This window comes from Panthera pardus, unplaced genomic scaffold, assembly GCF_024362965.1.
Source record: "Panthera pardus isolate Hobbes unplaced genomic scaffold, ASM2436296v1 HiC_scaffold_7, whole genome shotgun sequence".
Lineage (NCBI taxonomy): Eukaryota > Metazoa > Chordata > Mammalia > Carnivora > Felidae > Panthera > Panthera pardus.
In genome coordinates, this window is record NW_026527002.1 from 65943969 (window position 1) to 65965058 (window position 21090).

General features: G+C 43.4%; 1 protein-coding gene across 1 annotated transcript; it reads left to right on the plus strand.

Moving 5' to 3' along the window:
* Positions 1–1407: 1407 nt before the first annotated feature.
* NTAQ1 (N-terminal glutamine amidase 1) lies at positions 1408–20663 on the plus strand. The gene is made up of 6 exons (XM_019459910.2): positions 1408–1619; positions 7019–7118; positions 8195–8245; positions 14214–14362; positions 15007–15131; positions 19711–20663. Exons 1-6 carry the CDS (start codon positions 1531–1533, stop codon positions 19818–19820), a joined length of 624 nt encoding a protein of 207 aa, XP_019315455.1. The 5' UTR covers positions 1408–1530; the 3' UTR covers positions 19821–20663.
* The last annotated feature ends 427 nt before the right edge of the window (positions 20664–21090 follow it).

Sequence of the window (21090 nt, forward strand, 5' to 3'; positions counted from 1 at the left end):
GAGGGCTGCAGGAAGGTTATTGCCAAACTAAAGCTGTAAGGTCACAGAGGCCTGAGCCCAAGGCTGGGGCAGACTCCACTGGATGTTCTTAGGACCACACTCCACAAACTCTTCTACCCTCCCAGAAACTGCAGAAAGCTTCTTCCTCCAGCACACTTTACTGAGAAGGCTTACCTTGGCGCCTACTTTAAAGGAGAAATGCTTAAAGGAATTCTGTTATTTATCATAGAGCCTATATTGAAGGGTGTATTCAGAGCAGAGAGGCAATAAATTGATGACTTACCAAGGACTTATGCTCAAAGTCTTTAGGATTTATGTATGGGCTTTTGAACTCATGAGACTGGAAAAACCTGACTGCACATGGCCTATAAACCAACTAAGAATTTCAGTTTTCATAATGGGAAGTACCCTGATCAGTTACATTTGTTCATTACAAATATAAGACCATTCAGAAGGCTATTAAGTATAAAGTGATAAACTCATCATAAACACTGTTTTAATAATGTGGTGCCTTTCCTTCCAGATTGCCAGCAAACATGATTAACACAAAATGAATGCCATAGGAATTCTTTTTAAAATTTTTAAAACTTACTCTATCAAGGGATCAACGTATCTTCTGAGTCAATACACATAGTTCTATTAAAATCAAATGTTACAACACGGTGAGATTTGGGGGTGCTATTCCTCTCTAAAACCGTCCGATGCGGACATATTTGGAATTAACTCCCCCTCCTTCCCCCGGCTTTCGCGGCTTCTAGGATAAAACTGCTAAAGGTTCGTTTTTCACATACACGGTTCTCTCATTTCACTTGCTTTTCCGCATCTCCTCTGGTTCCTCCACAGCCGGCAACCTCAACCCTGGGTTGGAAGAGAGTTTCACACGCCTCCGGGACACTGTGGAAGCCGAGTTCAGGATAGGGCGATTTGCAAACTCCACGCCCTCCCCGGACTCCTGCAAGACACCCGCAGGCGACCTCTGTCCTCCCCAGCTGACCGGATCCTCAGGGTTACCGGCCCCCAGAGCTCGCCCGGCTCCGCCCCTATGGACCCGAGCTCCCCCAAGGCCGCTCGCCCTTGGTCCACCCACCTGCTCTGGCCCCGCCTACCCGGAATTACACAATCCTCCGGGTCCCGGCATCCGCCCACTGGATATCCACGCCTTTCACCAGCCCCCCGCCCCCGGGATCCTCCCACTTCGCTCTAGCTCCACCCCCCCGGAAGAGCTCGGCGTTTCCCGCCCGGGCTCCGCCTACCTGTATCTGCAAAACCCGCGTAGCCTCGGGCTCCATCCACCCGGAACTTGCACCTCCCTCCTCAGCACTGCGCGCCCGGAACCTGCGTCGCTCGCTCCGCCCAGACTCCGCCTACCCAACCTTGGCTCCACCACCCGGGAACTGCACCAGCTGCCCCGGGCTCCGCCCCGAAAACCCTCGCGGCCTGGCCTGCGCCGGCTCCTCCCCCGAATCCTGCACAAGGGGCTGGTCCAGTGGGTCCGCCTCTGGCCTGTCCCCTGGCCGAAGCCAGCCTGCCATGGAGGGGGATGTCCCCGCCGCTGCAGCCGCCTGCTACCAGCCGGCCAGCCCCCCGCGGGACGCCTGTGTCTACAACAGCTGCTACTGGTGAGGGGGCGCGGGTGCAGCCCCCCGGCGTCTCCCTGGCTCTCTGGGTCTTGGCGTCGCAGCCAGGCCCCGCCTCCTCCCGGCTCCTCCCCGGGGGCTCTGGGCCTCGACTGGCGGGTTTTCTGGCTTGGGGGATGAAGGGAGAGGGAATGGCAGCTCTCGTCTCTTGAGTGTAGACTTTGGATGGTGGGGGTGGGGTGGGCGGAATTCCCAGGAATGGTAGGGTCGGTGGTGCATTACTAATGCCGGCGCTTTTCGCTTGGCCGTTTCTCAGCAGATCTCAGGGTTTGGGGGCCTGGAAGGGGAGGTGGAGGCGGAGGGTGGAGCGTAGAGAATCTTTGCAAATTACTCCGCTCAAGCCTTTGTGGTTTCACACTGATGGGAAAGTCATTTTAATTTTGGAAGAGAGTGGAAGAACGGAGATTTTGTAATAACTTTCCCAAGGTCGTTAGCTAATAGCATCCAGGAATCCAGTTCAGGCCTTCTTGTAACCAGAAACCATGAGCTTAACCACCATGTTGTCGTTATCACACCCGTTACATTTACATAGCATTTGCTACATGCCCAAACATTGTTTTGTTTATGTAAACTAATTCATTTGAGTCCCACAATTATCCTAGGAGGTAGCTACTATTGTTACCCTATTTTAAAGATGAGAACACCCAGGCACAGAGGGGCGCAACTAATTTGCCTAAGGCCACATATCTTGTGAGTGAAGGAATGGGGGTTTACCTGCAGGGTTTGGCTCTGGAGTCCACACACTATACCCCTATTCTAGGCCACCTGTGTGGCTGAATCACCACTCCCACCTTTGTCTTTTCCACTCCCACACCTATCCTTACCTTCCCCGAGTAATGACTTCTTCCCCAACTTCCAGTCTCTGCAAAAGAAATCTTAGGGCCATCTAAAATTACCTTTCCCTCCTTTAGCTGGTCATCAAACCGCCATCACCAAGAGTTTAGCGTTCGTTCAGCTCTGACTGCTTGTCAGGGCCAATGCTAAATGTTTCCCTCCATGGCTAGGAGATAGGTTTTACCATTTACCTCATTTTACTAATGAAAAGACTGAGCCACAGAGAGGCTGTGTCCAAGATCATACATCTAGCAAGAGACAGTGCTGAAACTGGAACTTCTGTAATAGAGGAGTCCATGCTTCTTCCATATATATATATATATATATATATATATATATATTTTTTTTTTTTTTTTTTTTTTTTTTTTTTTTTAGAAAATGCACATGCAAGCAGGGTAGGGGCAGAGAGAGAGGGAGACAGAGAATCCGAAGCAGGCTTGAAGCTGTCAGCACAGAGCCCAATGCAGGGCCTGAACCCACGAACAGTGATCTCATGACCTGAGCTAAAGTCAGACACTTATCCAACTGAGCCACTCAGGAACCCCCAGGAGTCCATGCTTCTTAGTTACTGCACTTTGTTTCTGTCTTACCTCTCACCTGAATCCTGTTCTTGTCCCTAATGCCCACTCATTGTTTTATGTATTCAGTCAGTAAATGTTTTTTAGGCAATTGGATCGTGTGATGCACCATTTTAGGCCCTTGGAATACAGCGATGAACAGAGTAGACAAATTCCCTGGTAAGATCTCATGGTTCTTCTGTTTTGGTTCAGGGAAAGCAAGCAAAGCCAAGTAAACCATATTTGGGTGGTGTTAAGTGTTACTAGAAAAATAAAGCTAGGTAAGAGACAGTGATTCACTATTTCATAATGGATATTTAAGGAAAGCATTGTTGATAAAGAGGTATTTGAGCAGAGATCTGAAGGAAAAAAGGGTGGGGGCTTTGTGCATTTGGAAGAAAATCATGGCAGGCGGGGGAGCAGTTGGTGCAAAGGCTCTGGGAAGAAAGTGTGCGGGAGTATTCTAGGAACAAGATGTCTGGCACAATTGGAGTGAAGCCATCTGGTGGAAGAATGGTAGGGGGTGGGCTTCTCTTCAGTAGATTTCTCCTTTAAGTTCCTTTAGCCATTGGCCCCGGGCCCTCCTTGGCTATCAGGGGCCTGTTCAGGTCCTTCCTTACAGGCCTCTGCCCAGATCTGTCCTATCCCCTCAGGTCCTGAACCTTAGCGGGCTTCACACTGCTGAAAGCCTTTCTAAATTCAGATGAGCCCTAGATCGCCTAGGAGCTTGTAAAGCATGCACATCATAGGGCTCCACTCTAGAGAGTCTGGATGTGTGAACTCTACAGTGGAGGAGTCTTAACGCTGGTTCGTTGATCCCATTTCGAGGAATACAGGCATAGACGATTTTGTCTCCTGAGCATTGCAAGTCCTTTAAGATCTGGTCACCATGTGTTTCTCCAAACCCATTTTGAACCTGCCTACTGGGCTCTACCCCAGGGTTTCTCAGCCAGGGCTTTGTCGACATTTTGAGCTTGCTAATGTTGTGAGGGGGCTGTCCTGTGTATTGGAGAGTGTATAGCAGCATCCCTGGCCTCCGCCCACTAGATGCCTGTAGCACCCTCCCGCAATTTGTGACAACCAAAAATGTCTCCAGATAGTGCCACATGTTCCCGGGGGAGCAAAACTGCCGCTGGTTGAGAACCGGTGTTCTACCCTGTCAGAACCTTTCAGGTAGGTTCTGCCGTGAAACTTTGAAATAAATGCCTCTTCTCTGCTTCAGTTAGCTTCTGTCAATTGGTACTTATCTCTTAAGACTCAGCTTAATGCTGATAGTGGTAACCAATATTTGTATGGCACTAGGTTCTTTACAGAGCACATCTGATTCTGTTGTGATTGTTTTGTATTCTTCAGATGTTGGCTGAGTGCCTGCTGTGCCCCAGGGGTCCTTTCCTTCTGCCTGCTTCTCTGATCTCAGCCCATCACCGGTAACCCTTGCAGAATCTTATTTTAATGCTGCTCTGTTAGACTTTCTGCTACCAAAATAATCATCCAGTAGGTTGGAACATTATTATCACCATCCCCCCTCTGCCCGTTTTTAAAACCAGTTAAATGGATGCTAGGGCTCACACCCAGTCTGTGCTCTTCCTGTTCTAACAGCAACTCCCAGCATTTCCAAGTATAAGGCCCTCCTTTTTTTTTTTCCTTCTTTTTTTTTTTTTTTTTTTAACATTTATTTATTTTTGAGACAGAGAGACAGAGCATGAATGGGGGAGGGTCAGAGAGAGGGAGACACAGAATCCGAAATAGGCTCCAGGCTCTGAGCTGTCAGCACAGAGCCCGACGCGGGGCTCGAACTCACGGACCGTGAGATCATGACCTGAGCCGAAGTCGGCCACTTAACCTACTGAGCCACCCAGGCGCCCCAAGGCCCTCCTTTTTTATTTTCATTTATTTAATTAAAAAAAAATTTTTTTTACTGTTTATTTTTGAAAGAGAGAGAGAGAGTGCGAGCAGGGGAGGAGCAGAGAGAGAGAGAGAGAGAGGGAGACACAGAATCCGAAGCAGGCTCCAGGCTCTGAGCTGTCAGCACAGAGCCTGATGCGGAGCTTGAACCCCGAACTGAGAGATCATGACCTGAGCTGAAGTCGGATACTCCACCGACCGACCCACCCAGGCTCCCCAAGGCCCTCCTTTTTTAAGCGTCAGATGTTTCTTGAGATTCTCCTACATGATATTAATTGTACTTTTGAAAAAAAAATTGATGATAAAAAAGGACTATAGGTTCAATAACTCTTAACATTTAATTTTTTTCCTCCGTGTAACATTTACACATATTTGAAAAATAAAAGACAGAGTATGTCCAGCCGTATACGTATTCAGCCTGCCAACAGTTCTTGGGGTATACATGGATTCTCGAAGTCTTTGTGTTAATTCTTTGCCCATCCTTGGGACTGGGAGTGGGGGAACAAACAAGGAGAAACCACTGACCTATACCTCCCCAATCTTCCTGTGTGCCTCAAAATTAATGACTCCCTCTTCTATGCATCTTTTATGGCCATCTATGATGCTTGCTTATTTATGGATCTGTATGTCTCCTCTCACTGTCTGTGAGCTCTAGTTTATCATTATATCCTCCAAGCACTTAGCACAGTGCTTTTTACATCACAGGCTCTTGAAGATGTTTGTGAGCAACTCCAGAATTTCTGCAGGCTGGACAAACAAATGTCTTCTGAAAACTTGGTCTTAGAACATCCGGGTTTAAGAAAATTTAGTTAATACATGGTTTATGTCGTATCGAAACAGTACATTTTTGCTATTCCATACTACATATCCTATGGAAGTAGTGAGTGGCAATCTCCTGTTTTTACCTCTATCACTACTTTTTCTGTGAGATTTCTTAGGTATTTTAGAGAAAAAATCATAGGAAAAAAACCACACTCAGCTTTAGTACTTTACATGGAGTTGTATGGAGCGTTGAGACAGGTAGACAAGGTCAAAACTGTGAATCGGAAGTTTGTATTGCCATAAAATGGTGGCATTCATCAGTGCCATTCATGCCTGCCTTCATTTTCAGGTAGCATGGTGTAGGTGTTTGGAAATTAGGCTTTGACAGATTGAGTCACAAGTATGAGCTGAGTACTGAGGTAGCTCATTTTGAACAAAGGTGCTGTGTGGCTCATTAGGAAAAGATAGCAATCCTGAGGCTGAGCTATGAATACTGACAACAATGACTGTTTTTGTCTGTGTGGGCGTGTGCCTGTGGCCGGCAGGATGGCTTGGTTTCATGCACGGGGCATTGATTTACTTAGGTGGTTCTGACTACTGCTTTAAATATCTGAAGACCTGTCACGTAGAAAAGAGATTCACCTGGGGCAGAAGTATAAGAAGATGGGGTTCAGCACAGTATGAGAAAGAACTTTGTAAAAGTCAGGGCCTGACTTGTACCAGAGGGCCGCAGGGAATACCACTCACAGAGTCTCCCTCCGAAAGAATTCCTAAGCATATCACATAGCTGCCCCTGGTCTTTTCTAGCCGGAAGCCCACCTACCCAGAACACTCATCCTGCCCCATTCCTAAGGGGAGCAGTGAACCAGTGTTAACTAAGATTTGTCAAGTGTTTACAATGTGATGTGATTATCCCCATTTTACAGATGAGAAAAGCAGATACTCAGGTGAAGATGTCTAAAGTTTCTTACCTCGTAAGTGGCAGAAAATTCCATAAGTGGAATCCACTTGTATCTCAAGTCCCTGGACCCAAAACTTGTGGAGTATTGATGCAGCATTTTATCAGTTGTAAAATGCCTCCATGTGCAGAGCAGTGCTGGGGCAGGTAATGAGCACTGTGTTAGCAGAGAGGTCAGCACACAGTTAGGTAACACCTTGTTGAGGGTGTTTCAGAGGAGGCTCAAACATCAGCCCTTTGCTGGATGAAATCGTGTTTAAAATCTCTTCCAAACGTTTTATGTCCTCGTCAGTCTTCTGTTCAAATTTGAATGACACGGAGCGTTATTGTTTAATTATATTGGTCAAACTATTATTTTGTTTCAGTGAAGAAAATATTTGGAAGCTTTGTGAATACATCAAAAACCATGACCAGTATCCTTTAGAAGAGTGCTACGCTGTCTTCATATCTAATGAGAGGAAGATGGTAAGTTGGTGAGTGATTGCAGAAAGAGAACAAGAGATTTAGAATGACAATAGAAACTCAATATAGTATGGGGTTAGCACCATCCTAAAATCTGCTCTATAAAATACAGCAACATTTTAAAGTTTGTTTTTGGAGAGAGAGAGACAGTGCTAGCTGGGGAGAGGAGCAGGAGAGGGAGACAGAATCTTAAGCAGGTTCTGTGCTGAGCATGGGCTTTGATCTCATGAGCATGAGATCATGACTGAGCTGAAATAAAGAGTTGGAACCTTAACCAGTTCAGCCACCCATCTGCCCCTAAATTTATTTTTGAATGAGATATTTTTTCCTTTCAGAGCACAGTTGAATTAGAAAAGTTTAATCACTTATTTGTAGGCCAAGAAATAGATGATGGTATATTTACATAGATTAAATCCCTTTAGGTATTAGGTTAGAGCTTTTAAAATTGCTGAGACTAGAGCCACATACTGTCAGGTTTGTCTCTGGAGTTTAAATAAACTAATGGTAAACTTACATGAGGTATTAAAAAAGCAAGCCTTTAAAAAATAAAGGAAGCCCTTAATATTTTGTGAAGTACTTTTTTTTTTTTTAAGATCTGATTTTTTAAGTAATCCCTGTACCCAGTGTGGGGCTCGAACTCACAGCCCCAAGATCAAGAGTCACACGTACTACCATTTGAGCCAGCCAGGAGCTCCATAAAGCACTTCTGTAAGCATCATTTCATTTGATGCTAATGGAAACATGGTGAAGTAGGCAGGGTTCAGATAGTTGGCTCCATTTTATAGATGAGGAAATAGAGACCCATGGAGGTCCCATGAATAATGATGGGAAAGCAAGACTTGAATCTGCCGGCCTTCTGATTCCCAGTTGAGGCCTCTTTCTGCTTTCCAAAGAACATCAGATAATTAATTTTTTGCGTTTTCATTGTTAAAGACACTTGGAAGGATTTAGATTTCTTCTTCATTCTTTTACCTTGATTGTTTGTTGCTTGGAAATATTTTTAATTTATGTATTGCTTTAAAGAATTCAGTAGTGGTTTAACTGCAGTTGTGGCTTATGAAATTGATTGTATTTTATAGATACCTATCTGGAAACAACAAGCAAGACCTGGAGATGGACCTGTGATCTGGGTAAGATGGTCAATACAGAAGCCTCTGGTGCATTAGTACTTGCAATCCCTGAGTGGTTTGGTAAAGCAGAAGTGGCAGGGTGGTAGAGACTGGCTCTGATAATTATTAATAATTGACCTTTTGGGAATAGATGTTATTTTGTCTAAGGTAGTACTTATAGACATGTTTTCATTTAATTTTATTTTAGGAAAGATTTTATTTGTGTATTTTTTAAGTTTATTTATTTATTTTGAGAGAGAGAGAGAGGGAGAGGAAGGGAGGTAGGAAGGGGCAAAGAGAGGGGGAAAGAGAGAATCCCAGGCAGGCTCCACACTTTCAGCAGGAGCTCTGTGTATCGCTTGAACTTATGAACCATGTGATCATGACCTCAGCTGAAATCCAGGGCCAGATGCTTAATCAACTGAGCCACCCAGGCGCCCCTATAGGCAGATATATTTGTGGTCTCCTAGACTCTTATTCATTATACTGGAAGGAACTTTAGCAATATCTAGTTCAGCTGCACTTTAGAATTATCTGGATATTGTGTTAAAACTGTAGGTTTCTGGGGGCGCCTGGGTGGCTCAGTCGGTTAAGTGTCTGACTTCAGCTCAGGGCATGATTTCTTGGCTCATGGGTTCGAGCCCAACATCGGGCTCTGTGCTGACAGCTCATCCTGGAGCCTGCTTCATATTCTGTCTCTGTCTCTCTCTGCCCCTCCCCTGCTTGTGCTGTCTCTCTCTGTCTCTCTCAAATATAAATAAACAAAATTTTTAAAAATGTATGTTTCTGATTTAGTTGATCTAGATAGAGAAGGGTTCAGGAGTTAGTGTTCTTAGCAGACTCCTAAGTGACCATGCATGACTAGCATTTGAAAAACCCAGATCTACTCCAGCCGTTTCATTTTTCAGGTGAAGAAATGAGCCCAGAGGCCAAAGTGAGAAGCTCAAGGTTATCTAGCTGATCAGTGGCAGGACTAGGTCTTAGGCCCAGGCCCTTTATAGTACACATCTATGTGTTACATTAACCTATCCCCTGAAGAATTGATGGGGCTAGTAACATGAAGATAAAATAAAAGAAAAGCTTGTTTCTGATACTTATTTAAAATAAGATATCGTTCGAATTGGCATCATTTTCCTTTATTTAACTCGTATTTACTGAGTGCCTGTTATATGCCAGGCACAAGATAGGCCAAAATCCCTGGCCTCACAGAGCTCACATTCTTGCCTCCTTCACCAGCGGGTGGTTTGCTGCTCTAACATTAAAGCCAAAATCCAGTTTTGGCCCAGTTAATCCAGTTAAGGCCCAACTGGGGTTGACTCCCAGTACTGCCACTGGTGGCTGTGTGAGCTGGACATGTTACTTGCCTTCCTTGTGCAGCGTCCTCCTCTGGTTAGTGGGGTAGGGAGTCTTTTAAATGAGATAATGTGTGTGAAGCATTATCCTGGCACGGGGTATGGTGTCTGGTTCTGGTGCTCGAGAAGTGTTAGCTTCCCTCGTTAGCAACGATGGCTACAGGACCCCTGTTGTACACTGGCCATCGGCCCTAGAGGTCGTCTCCATCGCTGAACCACTCAGCTGATTTTGAGTCATGGTCTTCTCCTTTTAGACAAACTTGAAGAGAAAGGGCCTGTGGTCATGTCCCCCTAACCCAGCATCTCACGGCAGCCCAGGGTGGCGACTCCTCTTGCAAGAAGTCCCCCCCCCCCCCCCCAACATCCTCTGGCAGATGTATCTTTGCTGCAAGGCTGTCTTGTTGTAGGAAGTGGGTAGGCGGCCCTGAGTGGGTGGAGACACCCAGTCCCAAGAAGCGGATCACCTTCTATGTGGGCTTCCCTCCCCGAGCCCAGCTTGGTCTTTTCCGGGCATCTGGGCAAGCGCTGAACCCAACTCGGAGAGTGAGGCTGCTCCCGCTTGATCTGTATTCCTTGACTCCACATCTGTGCTTATAAAGGCGACTTGGAGTTGAGGCCTACTTTCCTTCTCAAGTTCATCAGCCATCTGGGATGTAGTAAGTGAGAGATTGTGGGTATTCATGGCTTATACGTTTCCACAAGCTGTACTTTGTTGCTGGAACACTGTCCCCTCAGGCAGGACTCAACAGTGGCAGCCTTTCCTCAGTGAAACTCTTCCTTGGCTGTTGGGCCCCCCTCCCCTCTGTTTCTTGGTTGGCTTTTATAAATTTTTTTTTTTTTTTCAAATTTGAGAGAGAGAGAGAGCTGGGGAGGGGGGCAGAGGGAGAGAGAGAGAGAGAGAGAGAGAGAGAGAGAGAGAGAGAGAGAGAATCTTAAGCAGGCTCCATGCTCAGCATAGAGCCTGACATGGGGCTCAGTCCCATGACCGTGGGATCATGACCTGAACCAAAACCAAGAGTCAGACGCTCAACCGACTGAGCCACCCAGATGCCCCCCTCTTGGTTAGCTTTTAAAAAGTTTTTACTTACATAATCTCCTTAATTGTCTCAGCAACACTGAGGTGGACAGTGCACTTAGCTCCATTTTATAAAAGAGGAAGGGGAGGGGCCAAAGTTTGACCAGAATGTCTTCGCCTGCAAGGCTCCCTGCTGTCTGCCATCATCACACTGTCCCTCCGGTAGCACTTGGCTGTTTCACACTCTGCTGTGGGGACTCCTCGGGGTCAGGACTTACCTTTCTCATCTTTGCATCTTTGATATTTCAGTAGCACTGTTAACTACAAGTAAAAGGGAGTTATGCACTCTTCAAAACCCCTGTAATATGAGGTAGAAGATGTCAAGAGAGAAACAGATTTGGGACAAGGCCAGAGACTGCTTCTGGCAGGAAGTAGGAGACTCATGGGAAGTGAGCATGTGAGTGGGCACTCGAGGGATGGATATGGGGAGAGAGGTGGAAAAGGTTGCTGCAGAAGGATGGGAATAACACATACACAGCCAGGTGTGGGCTGGAAGGTGGGTTGCTCCTACTTTATTTCTCTGGAGGGCAGGATGCATTAAGGGGCGTGCAGGGCAGAAGCGTCCATTTCTGATGCTATTTCTGCTTTATGAAGATAGCATTGGAGCCAAAGGAAGCTCTTAGGCTTTGATGGCACAGCATCTCCAGTCTTAATTAATCACCCCCTCCTCTCCATAGGGTCGATAAAACAACGTTTGAGAAAGTGCTCTTTAAGCTCCGAAGTACTAGAAATATAAGGTGGTGTTACTTATGTGGTACTAATGTGATTGAGCTTTTTATCTCCCAGTGCTGTTCTCTATGAGAGCGCTTTTCTTTCAAGGGACTCAGAGCATCAGACTGCCCTCCTGCCCCTCGATAACTTCCCTGACATCCCTTCTAGCCATTAACTGGTGTTGGACAGTGCCCACCGTCTGGGAGTGAGGGATACACCATGGCTGAGCCACAAAGGAGAAGCTGTCTTCATCTTTCCCCTAAATGGCTACAGATTAGGGCTTGGCTGATTTAGCAACATCGTATAGTCCTTCTTTCCCATTCTAGGCTAACCCAAGCCATCCTCTTTGTTAAGTTTGGAGGATATCCTTGCATACTTTTTTCTCAATGCGTATACATGCATGTGTACTTCAGAATGTACATGTGTATGTATACACAGAACTTTTTATTTTATTAAAATCCAAGTTAACATATAGTATAATAATGATTTCAGGAGTAGAATTTAGTGATTCATCTCTTACGTTTAACACCCGCTGCTCATCCCAAGTGTCCTCCTTAATGTCCATCCCCCTACCAACCTCCCTTCCAGAAACCCTGTTCTCTGTACTTAAGAGTCTCTTATGGTTTGCCTCCCTCTGTTTTTATCTCATTTTTCTTTCCCTTCTCCTATGTTCATCTGTTTTGTTTCTTAAGTTCTACATAAGAATGAGATCATGTATTTATCTTTCTCTAACTTATTTCCCTTAGCATAATACCCTCTAGTTCTGTCTACATTGTTGCAGATGGCAAGATTTCGTTCTTTTTGATCACCAAGTAATACTCCATTGTATATGTATACCATATCTTCTTTATGCATTCCTCAGTCGATGGACATTTGGGTTCTTCCCATACTTTGGCTGTTGTTGATAGTGCTGCTATAAACATGGGAGTACATGTGCCTCTTCAAATCAGCATTTTCTATATCCTTTGGGTAAATTCCTAGTAGTACAATTGCTGGGTCATAGAGTAACCCTATTTTTAATATTTTGAGGAACATCCATACTGTTTTCCAGAGTGACTGTACCAGTTTGGATTGCCACCAGCAGTGCGAAAGGGTTCCCCTTTCTCTGCATCCTTGCCAACATCTGCTGTTTCCTGAGTTGTTAATTTTAGCCATTCTGACAGGTGTGAGGTGGTATCTCATTATGGTTTTGATTTCTGTTTCCCTGATGGTGAGTGATGTTGAGCATCTGCATTCTTTCACGTATCTGTTAGCCATCTGGATGTGTTCTTTGGAAAAGTGTCTATTCATGTCTTTCGCCCATTTCTTCAGTGGATTATTTGTTTTTTGGGTGTTGAGCTGGATAAGTTCTTTATAGATTTTGGATACTAACCCTTCATCCGATATGTCATTTACAAATATCTTCTCCCATTCCACTGGTTGCCTTTTAGTTTTATTGATTGTTTCCTTCACTGTGCAGAAGCTTTTTATTTTGATGAGGTTCCAATAGTTCATTTTTGCTTTTGTCTGCCTTGCCCCCAGAGACATGTCTAGTAAGAAGAAGAACCTTGCTCATCTGAGGTCAAAGAGGTTGTTGCCTGTTTTTTTTCTCCTCTAGGATTTTGATGGTTTCCTGTCTTATATTTAGGTCTTTCATCCATTTTGAATTTATTTTTGTATACACATAGCTTTTAAAAAATAATATGTAGTACATATTTGCAGTTTATTTTTCCTATCCAACTATGTAACATACCCTTTTTTCCATTTTCTTTTTTTTTTTTTTTAATTTTTTTTAACGTTTATTTATTTTTGAGATAGAGAGAGACAGAGCATGAATGGGGGAGGGTCAGAGAGAGAGGGATACACAGAATCTGAAACAGGGTCCAGGCTCTGAGCTGTCAGCACAGAGCCCGACGTGGGGCTCGAACTCACGGATCGCGAGATCATGACCTGAGCCAAAGCCGGACGCTCAACCGACTGAGCCACCCAGGCGCCGCCCCCCCCCCCCCCCCCCCGCCTTTTTCAAAATTATTTTTATTTTATTTTTGAGAGACAAGAGAGCATGAGTGGGGGAGGGGCAGAGAGAGAAGGAGACACAGAATCCAAAGCAGGCTCCAGGCTCTGAGCTGTCAGCACAGAGCCTGACATGGGGATTGAACTCAAACTGTGAGATCATGACCCAAGCTGAAGTTGGACACTCAATTGACTGAGCCACCCAGGTGTCCCCACTTTTTTTCCATTTTCTACATAAATTTACCTAAATCTTTTTAGTAGCTGCGTTGTGGTTTATTTCTCTCTAGTGGACTTTTGACTGTTTCTGAATTTTCACTATTATAAACAGTGCTGCAGAGATTTTCTTTGCATATATACCTTTACATGCATATGGCCATTTTATCTGTTGGATGGATTCCTAGAGGTAAACTTGCTAGGTCAAAGGGTATACATTTAATATATATGAACATTTTCAGTACTTATTGAAGTGTTCCCTATCACCAGATGTTTAGTCTTTTTTTAGGGATTAGCATTTGCTTTATTTTGCTACTATAAGAAGAACTGTGTTAGTTTTGTATTTTTAATGGTTATATATATATATATATATATATACACATATATACATAATGTATTTTATGTTTTATATATATTTGTATATAATATATCTTATATGTATATATTTTATATGTACCATTTTAATGGTTTTATATATATATATATATAAAAATATATGTATATATATGAAACCATTAAATGGTACATATAAAATATATATAAATATATTACATATAAAACATAAAATCCATCATTACTGTAACCTATAACACTGTATTCACAATGGTGAAGTAACTTGGTTAACTTCAGCAACTTTTATTTCTAGGATTACCATGTTGTCCTGCTTCATGTCTCAAGTGGTGGACAGAGCTTCATTTATGATCTTGACACTGTCCTGCCATTTCCCTGTCCTTTTGACACTTATGTGGAAGATGCATTTAAGTCTGATGAGGACATCCATCCACAGTTTAGAAGGTGAGGAGATTTAGGATGGATTTACCTACTTTCTGAAGTTAAACCTTGACAGTTGTATGGAGTGTGTGTGTGAGATTTTGTGGGTTTTTTTGGCATTTGTTTCGCAAAGATCACTTGTTTTGGCATCACTATTGAGTTGATACTTGAAAATGATGTGCTACACAGAAGATTCAAAGTGTTTTGAAGTTTTAAAGGTTGTCCAACATATAAAGGTTGACATCTTTTAAAAATGTGTGTGATGAGATCCAAGGTGTTTTCTGAAAGCCAGTTTGGGGATTTCTCTCGTGTGTGTGTGTGTTTGTGGGTATGTGTGGGTGTGTGGGGTGTGGCCTTAATGATGACACAATTGAGAGGTCTGTGATGGTGGTGCCTAAAGGTTATGCCCTTTGTCCCTGGCATACAATCGAGTAAATAAAGACAACTGGATGTATTTCTGTGCCTGTGTAGTTTTTTTATTTCAGCTGATCCTTTCTTGTGGCTTCTTTAACAGGTTATAAAGCTGCATCTATATTTGTGTATTACTGGTAGTACAAAAATGCCTGGGTACTTTCGTGTATGTCATTGAAAATGAGTCTGTATAAAAATTGAGTTAGAATTTCACTGGGAAACCTTGCTAATGTAAATGAATGTTGCTTTATTTGCAGGAAATTTCGAGTGATCCGTGCAGATTCGTATTTGAAGAACTTTGCTTCTGACCGATCTCACATGAAAGATTCCAGTGGGAACTGGAGAGAACCTCCTCCATCATATCCCTGCATCGAAACTGGAGGTGAGCCAAAGGTGCCTCCTCAGAGAGGTTTCCGGTCACCATGCACATCAGCATCGCCCCTTAACCAAGGACAAAAATTGTGTGTTGGTATTTGTATGAAACTCCCTGAGTCGTAAGAAGATGAGAGGGAGCATAGATGTGCGTATCTGTTAGATTCAGGAATCGAAGCCCAGAGAACGGGACTGGAAGGCACAAGACCTCACGGCAGAGGGGAGGTGTGCAGGAGCAGAACCATGATACTTGCACACCACCAGAGTGCAGGTTGGTCTGCTGCCAGGACGCTGGGCTTCAGGAGGTCTGTGGGCTTGTCCTTCAACACTGGAGCTAGTAGCACCTTGCCTTGGTGGGGTTTTCTGTTAAGGTGACAGCAGCCCCTAGGGCATCCTTGCGGTATGTGAGATGTCATTTCCCTGGCTCTCTGATAAGACCTGCAGTAGAAGGAAGGGAGAGCCAGCAGATTTTCTTGTACCACTCATCTCCTTTATGTGCTTTTAGGCATCAGTCCAGTTAATAATTTTCTGAGATTTAAGGAGATAAAGAGTTCTTCACCCTGTTCCTGTTGTTTGGCGTTGGCACGAGCTTGAAACATTGTAAGTAATTCGCACTGTCGCCATTTCTTGCGGAGGCCATCCCGTCCCGTGGATGAGCCTTCTGTGTGAAATGCTCTTGTCAGCTGTGCAGCGTGCCAGAAAAATAGGGCAGTAGCATTCGGAGCTCAGCAAGGAAGAAAGTAAATATAGTTGGTGTATCTGAACACCAAAAGAGGATTCAACTGATGTTTGAGGCCCTCTGTGAAAGGCTGTTACGATTTTAAAAATTTATCTCAGAGCTGCTTTTTGGTCCGCCAGCCTGCTTCCTAGTCTGGGCGTCAGAAATGGGATCGCTCCTGGGTTGGGAGAGGGCATCACAGGTCTTCCTTCTAGTCTCGGACAGCCTGTCATATAGGCTGTGGTCTGGGACAGTGTGCCTTCAGCCACCCCCCGTTTCTCTTCTAGACGTGAGCACCGACGCAGAGCCAGCCCATGGCAGGCACTCAGTAAACACCAGCCCGCCAGCCAGTCATTCCTTTCAGTTTCGATGACTGCTGCCCAGTAGATGCTATTTTGTGCTGGCCGCTTTACGTATTAGCTTAGTTTTTACCACAACGCAGGCCAACTTTAATTTCCTCACTTGATAGATGCATGCATTTAAGTGCATTAAGGTTAAAGTGAGCCCTTTGCCTCCGATGCACAGCTGGGGAGGATGAGGAGGGGGATGGTGGTGTCTCTTTCTGCCTTGTGTGTAGTTAGTTCATCAGGGACCTCCTGAACTTGGGGTGGAAACAAAAGAATCTGCTCTGAAGTGTGGGGTAAACTGACTGGTTTTTCATGTCATAATTTAACCACACCGTGATGTTCTGTCAGGTGGTAAATTAATTACTTCAAATCCTGTGTTTATCAAAGGAATGTATTTGAAGTTAGGATAAGTGAGATTTACGTGTAGCTAATTGGTAGTGTTTTATAAAAAAATCAGGATAAAAAATGGTTCAAGAAAATATCCAACTTTGGAGTGTTTATGTGGCTCAGTTAAGCATCTGACTGCGGCTCAGGTCATGATCTCTCGGTTTGTGGGTTCGAGCCCCACATCGGGCTCTGGTGACAGCTCGGAGCCTGGAGCCCACTTCAGATTCTGTGTCTCCCTCTCTCATGTGTGTGTGCTCTCTCTCTCTCTCTCTCTCTCAGAAAAAAATTAACGTTAAAAAAAATGTTTTTTTAAAGAAAGTGCCAAATTTTAATGCATGTTTTAGGTACTTTAATATATATCAGCTTCACTCAGAACCCTGAGTTTAGTTGTGGAATTAACTCTTATGACTTAAAGTTTAGTACATTTGATATGTAGAATATTGGGATAATATGTTTAATAATTTCGGTGGCCATGTGTCTGCAAGATCGCTGTTTTCTTTTAAAAAAATTCTTTTTTAATGTTTGTTTATTTTTTAGAGAGAGATAGAGAGAGCGTGAGCAGGGGAGGGGGCAGAGAGAGAGGGAGACACAGAATCCGAATCAGGCTCCAGGCTCTGAACTGTCAGCACAGAACCCAGCCCGATGTGGGGCTCGAACTCACGAGCCATGGGATCATGACCTGAGCCGAAGTTGGATGCTTAACCAACTGAACCACCAGATGCCCTGTCTTTTTTTTTTTTTTTAAGTTTATTTATTTTGAGACAGAGTACATGGGGGGAGGAGCAGAGAAAGGAGGAGAGAGAAAATCCCAAGTAGGCTTTGCACTGTCAGTGCAGAATGCAGGGCTCGAACCCAGGAACTATGAGATGACCTGAGCTGAAATCAAGAGTTGAGTGGTTAACTGACTGAGCCACCCACACACCCCAAGACCGCTATTTTCAACTCCGCGTTTAATGTGTTTTAAAGAAAAGATCTCTTTTTTTTTCCTGATGAGAAGGAAACTGAAATTCACGGTCATATAGCCTTGCCCTGAAGAGTCAGTTCCAGCACTAGCCACTGATGTCTCAGTTTTAAAAGACATTTTCTTAGGCTGAACTATAGAGTACACCAAATTTCCCCCTCTCTTTCTAAGTCCTTTCCTGCCTCTGGTCCACATACACTTCTCATCCTCCCGCTTCCAAATGTATGGTAACACTGGCTACTTTGAGCCAAGCTGGAGGACCGGTGTTAAGTAAACAAACAGAAATGTTGTAGTGCCTCGTGGGGAGATTAGAGGCAGACGTTTATTTGTTTTGCCTTGATCTTTAAAAAATTTTTATTTTTGGCGCACCTGGGTGGCCCAGTCGGTTAAGCGGCCGACTTTGGCTCAGGTCCGTGAGTTCAAGCCCCGCGTCGGGCACTGTGCTGACAGCTCAGAGCCTGGAGCCTGTTTCAGATTCTGTGTCTCCCTCTCTCTGACCCTCCCCCGTTCATGCTCTGTCTCTCTCTGTCTCAAAAATAAATAAACGTTAAAAAAATTTAAAAAAAATTTTTTTTTAATTTTGTTTTTATACATTGATCTTGTACACAATGAATGGTTGCAGATAGTAGTCATTTTTTCTCTGATGACATTAAAAAGTCTTAGAAAACAAAAAAAAAAAAAGGGAGGGAGGGGAAAAACTCTTAGAAAACAAATACAGATTTTTTTTAAAAGTAGTTTGTTAAAAAAGTTCGCAGACTTACTGGGCTCTAATGGAGTTTGACACCTACCCAGGTCAGCAAGAACTTCCGCCCCATCTCACCTGACAGATGCCTGTCTTACCTTTATTTCCAGTTGCGTTCCTAGCTGTCTGAGGACTTCAACAAAAGTTGTTTATTTAGCTTTTTCATTATAAAGGTGTTAGCGAATCTGTTTCTAGTTTTCTATATCCTAAGTGCTTGCTTTCATTTTTAAAGATACAGTGTTGGGTAACGTATACTAGATTTACATGTTTTTCTTCTGTCAGTTCTTTAAAGACGTCTCTCTTGTTTTCTGCATGCACAGGCTCTGATCTCTTATTCATTACTCTGAATGTAGTGTGTCTTTTTTTCTCTGAATATTTTTTAAGGTTTTTCTCTTTATCACTGGTTTTTAGCAATTTGATTATGATGGACTAGTGTAGTCTCCTTTAGGCTTATTCCACTTGAGTTTTTTGTTTTTTTTTAAGATCTTTAGATTGATGGATTTATAGTTTTCATCAAATTTGAGAACATTTGGCCGTTATTTCCTCACATTTTTTCTGACCCCTTTTTAAGTTCGTGTCCTTCAGCTACACATTGGTTAGATGGCTTGGTATTATTCTCAGAGGTCAGTAGGTCTGGTTGTTTTTTTCATACATTTTATGTATGTGCTTCATTTTGAATAATTCTTTTATTTTGTTGCAAATTCATTGTTCTTTTTTTTTTTAATTTTTAAGTTTGTTTATTTAGAGAGAGACAGCATGGGTGGGAGAGGGGCAGAGGGAGAGGGAGAGAGAATCCCAAACAGGCTCCGCACCATCAACACAGAGCCTGATACAGGGCTTGAACTCATGAAACCATGAGATCGTGACCCAAGCCAAAACCGAGAGTCAGATGCTTAACCGACTGAGCCATCCAGGCATCCTGCTCTTATCTTCTGCATTAACTACTTTGTTGTTAACTTCATCCAGCACATTCTTTTCATTTTACATATTTTATTTTTTTTATATCTAGACATTCCATTTTGGACTGATTTAATACCTTTCATTTCTCTCTCTCTTCATTATGCTCCTGTTTTTCTCCAACCTTTTGAACATAACCCAGGATATTACATTTAGTTGTCCCGTCTCCTCAGTCCCCTTCAATCCCTGGCAATTTCTTTGTTTTGTTTTGTTTTGTTTTTTTTCTTTCCTTTTACAACTTTTACACTTTTGAAGAGTCAGTTATTTGTAGAGTGTCCCTCACTTTGGGTTTCTGTGATGTTTTGTCATAATTAGATTGAGGTTATGCATTTGAGACAAGAATACCACAGAAGTGATGTTGAACCCTTCTCCATCTGGATAATTTTCCCTTTTTTTGGTCTTCTGGGTTGTTGTATTGCTGTTAAGCCAATAAACCAATTGTGTTTTCAGTGAACATTTCTTTCATGTATTTTTTAGATTCCAAAATGAACCTGAATGATTTTATCAGCATGGATCCTGAGGTAGGATGGGGAGCTGTCTACTCCCTGTCTGAATTTGTACATCGGTTTGGCAGTCAGAACTACTGAAAGGGACATCTGGATGTAAACTATGGAGAAATTCTAGGACATGAACAGTCCAGTCCATCTCTTCATTTGGGACAGCAAACACTATGGTACATTTGGCTTGGAATTATATTTTCTTCTTTTAATTCAGTTGAGTTGAAACATGAATGAACAAAAAAATTAATAAAAATAATTTTTTTGAGGGGTGCCTGGGTGGCTCAGTTGGTTAAGCTTCCGACTTTGGCTTAGGTCGTGATCTCATGGTTGTGAGTTTGAGCCCCGCGTCGGGCTGTGTGCTGACAGCTCAGAGCCTGGAGCCTGCTTTGGATTCTGTGTCTCCCTCTCTCTCTCTGCCTCCCCTCCCCCACTCATGCTTTTTCTCTCTCTCTCTCTTTCTCTCTCTCTCTCAAAAATAAATAAACATTAAAAAAACTTTTAAAAATAATAATTTTTTTGATATGTCAGATTGAAACTTGATGCAGTGTCTATTTGCTAAGAAATTCCAATGCTCATTTGTTAAAACATGTGACCACTCATGCCAGTCATTCCTTCTGTTATGATATAGATGCGTGTATTTCATGTCTGTTTCGGATGTTTCCTTCCTCTCCCATTGCCCTGTCAGCTCCTTGAGGGCAGGGCGGTGGCTCATTGCTCTGTGAACCTCTAATGCCCCCAGCAGGTGCCCATAAAATGTTTGCTGGTGATTGTGCTGCTGCTTGAAGAGGGCTGATACTGTGAGCTGAATCAGCAATAAGTATTAGTCTTTTTGGACTACGATGTTCTTCAGAAAAGACTGCAGCCCTCTCAGGCTTGAGTGTTACTTGGCCTATTTATACATGTTTTTAAATAAAATTGATTTAAAAGTAATTTTGTTTTGAAGATTTTGTGTTGATGATCTGAGATAACCAAGAGTGTCTCACTTGTAGATGCGGACCATTGCTTTAAAATACATGCATCAATCTCCCTTCTTGAAGATGTTTTGGAAATTTGGCTTTCATCGTATAATTCCACATAAAAGATGTTTGGCATTAAACTGGCATGGCATATAGCACCAACTTGCATGCGTGTCTTTATGATTCTACTATAACAATGAGCGATTTCTTAAAGCAAGGATGTCTAGGTTTTTGGTCTTAGACGAGTTTGCTGCTTATTGAGAAACTTTCATTTAATGTAGATCTTCTGCCTTGTGCTGTGGAGGGACAGCTCAGTTGTCACGAATCAGTCAGAGGAAATGTCATGTATCCGTTTGGTACAGCTGACCAGGAGGATTCTGGGAGAAAGTGAATGAACCTTT

Coding starts and splice junctions, on each gene's coding strand:
- NTAQ1 (XM_019459910.2), top strand. CDS start 1,531: ATGGAGGGGGATGTCCCCGCCGCTGCAGCCGCCTGCTACCAGCCGGCC. Junction 7,119..8,194: donor TATCTAATGAGAGGAAGATG/GTAAGTTGGTGA, acceptor TGTATTTTATAG/ATACCTATCTGGAAACAACA. Junction 14,363..15,006: donor ATCCATCCACAGTTTAGAAG/GTGAGGAGATTT, acceptor CTTTATTTGCAG/GAAATTTCGAGTGATCCGTG.